The 6,948-nt window shown below is 31.8% G+C and overlaps 1 protein-coding gene across 1 annotated transcript; it reads right to left on the bottom strand.

Moving 5' to 3' along the window:
• Nucleotides 1-4,621: 4,621 nt before the first annotated feature.
• Nucleotides 4,622-6,785, bottom strand: LOC106107654 (mRNA-decapping enzyme 1A). The gene has a single exon (XM_013288608.1). The coding sequence runs from the start codon at nucleotides 6,684-6,686 to the stop codon at nucleotides 5,412-5,414; it is 1,275 nt and encodes a 424-aa protein (XP_013144062.1). The 5' UTR covers nucleotides 6,687-6,785; the 3' UTR covers nucleotides 4,622-5,411.
• Nucleotides 6,786-6,948: the final 163 nt, after the last annotated feature.

The raw sequence follows: 6,948 nt of genomic DNA on the forward strand, positions 1-6,948 counted from the left end.
ATTGTCGATTTGCCGGAATTTTTAATGATTGTGTTTTTACCAACAAATTGAATAAAGGAGGCAAATCGCTTTGATAATACCATTTATTTTAAGGCAAATGCGCTGTGAATAAATACAGGCCTACATTACGACGGTAAAAAATCTTGACAGAAGATAAATGTGTAAAAAAAATGGGGAACTTGATTGTCATATGTCGCAGAAATTTAATTGATATATCGCGCGCATATCTTTGACTAAACTATCGCACAACTGTTTACTCGCGCTTTGATTCCTATGAGCTTATATGGGTGCACACTCGATTTTTAGTTGTGCAACTAAACAGTTGAATTGGCTGCGAAACAATCGACAATCGCACAACAGTTGTGGGATAGTTTTGTCAAAGGAGTGCGCCCGCAATTATAATTGGTTAAAGATACAATTGTAAAGGAAAGTAAAATTACATCAAAAAAATTGTTGCCAATTTTTTCTTGCATTGTTTTTTTTTTCACTTTTTAATATTTCACAATGTCAAGGTACCGTCGTAAGGCGCCTGATTTATGACAAAACAGTAGTAATACTAGAACTATCACGTACAAAATAATCTTAATATATTGATTTTCTGTCTGCTCGTGGAAGTTGGTATAGCTTATCGAGTGACGTGGATTAAGAGAAAAGGAAACCGCTTGTTTAATTCAAAACAAAAAATCAATGTTTTTTTTTTGTATGCATTCATAGATTAAAAATTAATTTAATTTATTTGTTTCATACTTTGTGGTAAATAAAAAAATGAAATCTTGAATTTTCATTTATATCGGAACGGAAATTTTTTTTTAAGATTTTTCGTTCTTAGCAAAAATACACATAAGCAGACTTCGATCAATTTGAAGAATATGATAATGATTAAATGTTTGCAAATTTATGCGCCCGTTAATTTTGAACTCCTCTCTAATCGCGAATTAAATATCAATTTTATAAGGAACGACAGGGTTGAGATTTTAAGTTTTGTTTTTCAATAACTGGCTGAATTACCGTTCACAGAGCAGACAATAAGAAATATAAATTGTTAAATTGTTAGTAGTTTTGACTCCGAATTCCATTGCAATATTGATATACGTGTTCTTGTGTGCGTATAACAGACAATTAGAACGCTCGATATCACGCATACAAACTTATCGACCAATCACGGCACGTTTTGAGACGAAATAATCTAAACTTTCATAGTCAATCAGTTTTTTTTTTAGTAATCAAGAAAAAATATTTTTTGGTTATATTTTCGAAGTCAAAAAATTTTTTTTTAAAATACTCACGTTTTTTTATTGAAGAATTTTATGTCGTGATTAAATTTTTTTGATTTGGTATACAAAATTATATTTGGACTTATTTCTGCAGTCAGTTTAATAAATTTGTATGCTATTTAATTATTCGACTTAGTTGAAACTGTCTATGGATTTTGCGAGAAATGTACAGAAAGTGTATCTTAAACCAAATAGTTAAAATACGTAGTTTTTTAAAAATGATGTAGTTATTGTTACTCGTCGGCTGGCTCTGAACTGATAGTTAACCTCCAAGTATTACTAAAATACAGTATTCGGTGGATAGTTCCAAGCTTATATTTTTTTGTATCCTTTTCAGCACTTAGACCCTTTTTCCACTTGGCAGATAGCCGTGCGGCTAGCGACTGAATGGAAAAAGACACTTAGCTTGGTCTCAGTTCAGCAGTTTTGTCTATAAAGGTGTATTCAGACGAAAACAAGACTTGTAACAGATTGTATAATTATCATAATATCAAGAAAAAACAACTTTTAAAGTGTTCAATAATTTTCGTCTGAATATACCTTTAAAATATTTCGTAAATTGTGAGCGAATTAACTCACATTTTAGGAATTTTCTACTGTTTTTGTATAGGGTTTGTAATTTTAGCGTGAGGAGCGTAGCATCGTCATTTCTTCTAGGTATACTAAATTTTTGTACGTTTTGAAACACGCTGTATATAAATACTGAATGGTATAAAAGGTGTAACATTTTATCATTGTACAGTCATTTTATAGTATCAAGTAAAAGTAAACATTTGTTAGAAGAAATGTGTATTGAATTAATATTATTTGAAAATGTTTTTGTAAGACGGTGTTACGTAGTGCTAAATTTTACGTACATGTAAATCTACCTTTAATTATATTTACAGAGAAACATTATGTTAATTTCTCTGATTGTAAATAGTCTTATCAAGTGTAAAATCTTTAAAACAAGTGATTCATTTACAAAATGAGATTAAAACGTACTTCTTGCAATACAACGGGTTACACATTTATCATGCGAGCTTCATCTACGATTTTTTTTTGAAGAATTTGTATGCTGAATTTCCACCGGCAAAACTCCAGTAAAAATAATCGTACAGGTGTTGGAGTGGAAATGCAGTTTAAGAGTATAAAAATATCTGATCAATTTATCTGTAAAGTGACAGACTACAGTCGTTTTTTTTTTTTCAAATGATTGCTATATTTTCCGCCAATCAGCTGGCTGTAATATCGAAAGTGGCGACACCTATCACTTTACAGATATTTATGTCGGTATATATCTATGGTATTGTCATTAAAAAGTATAAGGGCCTGTCCCACCACTGGCTGAGAGGTTCGACATCTTAAAAATGACGTGAATGTTAGATAAGGAAACAAAATCCGATCTTTCCATCGCATATTTTACATCTTGGTTATCAGACAATTTACAATTTGGTGGGACAGGCCCTAAAAATGATGAAAACATACTCCCAAATATTGGACATGTGTATAAATAAGAAAATGTTCACACAATGCATAGCACAATGTAAAAAAATTATATTTTTTTATTCATCCATGATTATCCTTATGTTTCTTTATTTATGCATAACTATAGACGATGTGATTTATGCGTTTAATGATTTATCTCAATTAGAACTAATTGAAATTAAGGCAATTTCAAATATCTTAAACATTTTCACTATTGTTTAGTAGCAAGTTACTTGTGAATCAACCTGTAAAACATTGACGTATAGGACATAGTCAATCAGCATAACAAATAAACGCGGCATACTGAGTATAAGCAAATATTAGTACAAATTTTACTTATACTCTGTTTATTTCCAAGTTTAACTTTATACCTCGTTTATTTGTAAAGCTAAATATGTTTAAATGTACATAATTTTATATTTTTAATAATTCAAGATATTTTTTGTATAATTTTAAAGAACTGTCTTATAACACTTAATTATCTTTATTTAATGAATTTATGCTTTGAGCGAGAAAATATTTATAATTTATTAACTTCTAATAAAATTCTGACAAATTTCAAGTTGCTGTTTATATTTGAAATTGCCTTGACCATTAGTTTTCTGTGAATTAGAACCAATGTAACGACACCGGCTACTTGTTTCGAGATAAAGAAATTGTTAAACAATTTTATGGTCTCGTGATGATCAAAGTTCAAAACGATTTGTAAAATAGCAATATTAAATCGATTTTAAAACTATGTTGTTTTCTTTCATTTTGTTTTAATGAAACTCGTCTTGTTTTTCCTTGGAATTCACGAAAAAGTTATTCGTAATCACATGCTGTTAGAACATCATCATCACCAGCTCACTTTACGTCCCTACGGAGTTGCTCCCTAAGTTAGGGTGTGACTAGGCCTTATTGGCCATGTTTTGGTTGATTACACACATATCTTTGAATTAATTCGCCGATATGTGCAGGTTGTATGAAGATGTTTTTCTTCGTCGTAAGAACGTAGGGTAAATAATGTACATATGAAAATTCGAAAAACCGAAAATCACATTGGTACATGGCGGGATTTGAACCCATGACCTTCGAGATTACAAGTTAAGTGCTTTCTTTAACCACTAGCCACCGACGCTCAGAAAATCAGTGAAAGTTAAACATTAGGTCTTTTAAGACTTATGTTTGTTGAATATGACCATATTCATATTCTTTGTTGAAAGTAAAAAGGCAATTAAAACAACTGAATTACGTCATCAAACCTTTAATTTCAATAATCTGTTTAATTTCATTTAATGTTTTCTATGATAATTGTTCACAAAATCACATTTTTAGATTGTCTACAAACATTTAATGAAGGCTTTTTATTAAAGCAATGTCTTCCTAATAGTTATACATTTCCTGCCAAATAATGTAAAGTGTAGGCCATACATGTTTTGCAAGCATCAGGGCACATTTAAAAAATAATGAGGGAGCACAACTCCAGTTTGGCGTTTTATTTATGAAGAAAAAAACATTTTAAATTACTCTCAGTAAACAAAAATTGTGTGCATTATGAATGGAAAACAAAAATTTTAATAATAAATAGTTTGTGATGAAAGTAACAATGAAAATTATGAATTCAAGATGTAACTTTTTTTTCTTTTTGTATTTTTAGGAATCTGGTGAATAAGATGGATTTTCACAAAGTTAAAACACAATTAATCTATGACAAAGATCTTGTCAAAGAGTAATTGTTTCATTGCAAAATATTTTATTTCTTAAATGAATTATGTTTTAAGCATATTTTAATCTAATTAAATCATGGATTACTTCATATATACACAAACTATGTATCTCAAACAAAACATTGATGTTGGACACAACCTGTTTTATTTATGTACACAAAATAGGCTTACTAAGTTAATTATTGCTCACTGGACTCCCAGGTGGGGTATTTTGTTTATCAAAATTATTCCTTACTATAAAAATTACGATTTCTAAAACAAGTAACACATGCTGGTGAAAAGTTAAGAATTTATAAAATATAAAACATGTGACTTCAAAATCTTATCAGAAATAAAGGTATACAATGAGTAAAATTTAACTGGACAAAGGTATTTCCAACCTTATAAAAATAGTATTTTCAAAGTCCTTAAAATCAAGCAATATAATTCTCAAATACCACTTTTTCATGTTTTATTGCAACAAACTGTCATTATAATCTTTTGTCATCATCTCTTTGAGATGACTCATCATAAATATCTATATAAAGAAAAAAATCGATTGCTTTTACGAGCATTTTTCAAGTCAAATAAGTAGATAGAACTGAAAACATGTAATGGAAAACTTATACATAGTCCATTGTAGGGGAAGGAGCAACAGACAAATTTACCAATATCAGGTAATGTAACCTGTAATTACGGTCATACAACTACTATACTATATTTTATAGTCATAGTATCCAATTCAAGAATATATCACAAACAGTTTGTACAGGTAAATTTCTAAATTTGTGATGTTACTAAAATTTATTCTCTATAATCATTTGAATGACACAGTCAAACGTTTAAAACTTATTTAAAAATAATCTTCCCAAATAAGTCGCTATAAAACTAGAAAGGGTCTACGCAACATCTTTAAAGGACTCATACTTCACATTACAACTGTACATGTTGATTGTTAACAATAGCCTTGAGTAAATCAAATTTACGAAACGGAAAATGCTTTTTCTGAAAAAGATTTTACATAAGCCTCATGTAACTTGTTAACAAAATCTGCATCATGTTTAAGAAGATAGTTGAATGCTTGAAGTAGTTGATTCCTAGTCAAAGGTTCGGGTGATGGCTGGACATCTCCTCCCGTGGTAACGGTAAACATTGTTGGTGGCATCAGAGCTGGCTTCTGCTGAGCAGCTAGAGGATTACCCAATGGAAACATTCCCACTTCTTCAAATTTACCATTAAAAGAGCTTACCGGGTGGCCGAGGTCCTGTGATTGATTCAAATATGAAGCCAATGGGGAGGTCGGCTTGGGTGATGAAATATGCATAAGATTTAATTCACTCTCTAAAGGATTGGGGCCATTGGCATCCACTGTATCTAAAGGCATCTTCTGCATATTGGATATCCTTTGTTGGCCTTGTGAGTCAATTGGTGTGGATTTTAGCGGAAATCCACTATTCTGCCTCATTGCAGTGTCCAAAGGAATGCCACCGTTAGCATTTTGATTCTCTTGTGGAGTGACAGACCTTTGTTGTTTCTCTATGTGCTCCACTGAGTGTGCAGGATTACTCATCAGCCTCTGCAGAAGCAATGGACCCTCGCGAGAATCGGACGGCCGCGGACCGAACACGCCTGGTGACGGAAGAGAAGACACTGCAGGCATTTGAGCAGCGGCGCCACTACCGGCCTTAGCGAAGAAATCCATCACGCTTTGCGACGTCATATCGGGAGCTCTAGACGGTGTCGATTCATTTTTGTTCGTTACACCTTTGTTAGATTTAAAATCATCTTGAGCTTTGCTCAGCATTGTAAATATATCAACAGGAGCACTAGAGTTAGCTGGTGCATTATATACAGGATTTTGTGCCATATTTTCAACCGGTTTCATCGAATCTTTAACGATAGAATTTAATTTTGTAGCCACCCTAACACACTCGTCTTTATCGTAAAACCATATGCCGTAAATACGACACTTAGAATTCCTATAAAGCAGGAAAGGCTCCTTTAATTGTAACTCTATTCCTTTCGATACTGGTTCAATTAAATTATTCGTATTCAATCTGTTCATAATTACCAAACTATGATACGGTTCACCATTTCTACTGTACACAAACAATGCGCCTTCGATGTTAGTTTTCTCCCATTCTTGTTCTTCGAATGTATACAGAGCAACGTGGGTAGCACTATCTATTATTTCCCGCGCATATGGATCTGCCCTCTTTAAAGCTGCAAAATTCATACGTAGTCCGGTGTCAGCCATTTTTTCGCAGCAAAAAGTACTTTTTACACAACGAGCATCACAATAAAATGACAAGAATCAAGAATAAGTTAATCGCCATGTTTGTTAACGTTCCAATTTCTGTATAGAAATCATAGAGCATCTAAAACATCAAGCAAATGTAATAAAATTGCTAAAAATCAGAAGGTACTTTTAAACTGATTATTAAAAAAACAATTGGTGTGACTGTTATAACTTCTGTTATTTCAATGTAATTTTAAACAATAATCGTTTTGTACGCAAA

This window comes from Papilio polytes, unplaced genomic scaffold, assembly GCF_000836215.1.
Source record: "Papilio polytes unplaced genomic scaffold, Ppol_1.0 DF821956.1, whole genome shotgun sequence".
NCBI lineage: Eukaryota > Metazoa > Arthropoda > Insecta > Lepidoptera > Papilionidae > Papilio > Papilio polytes.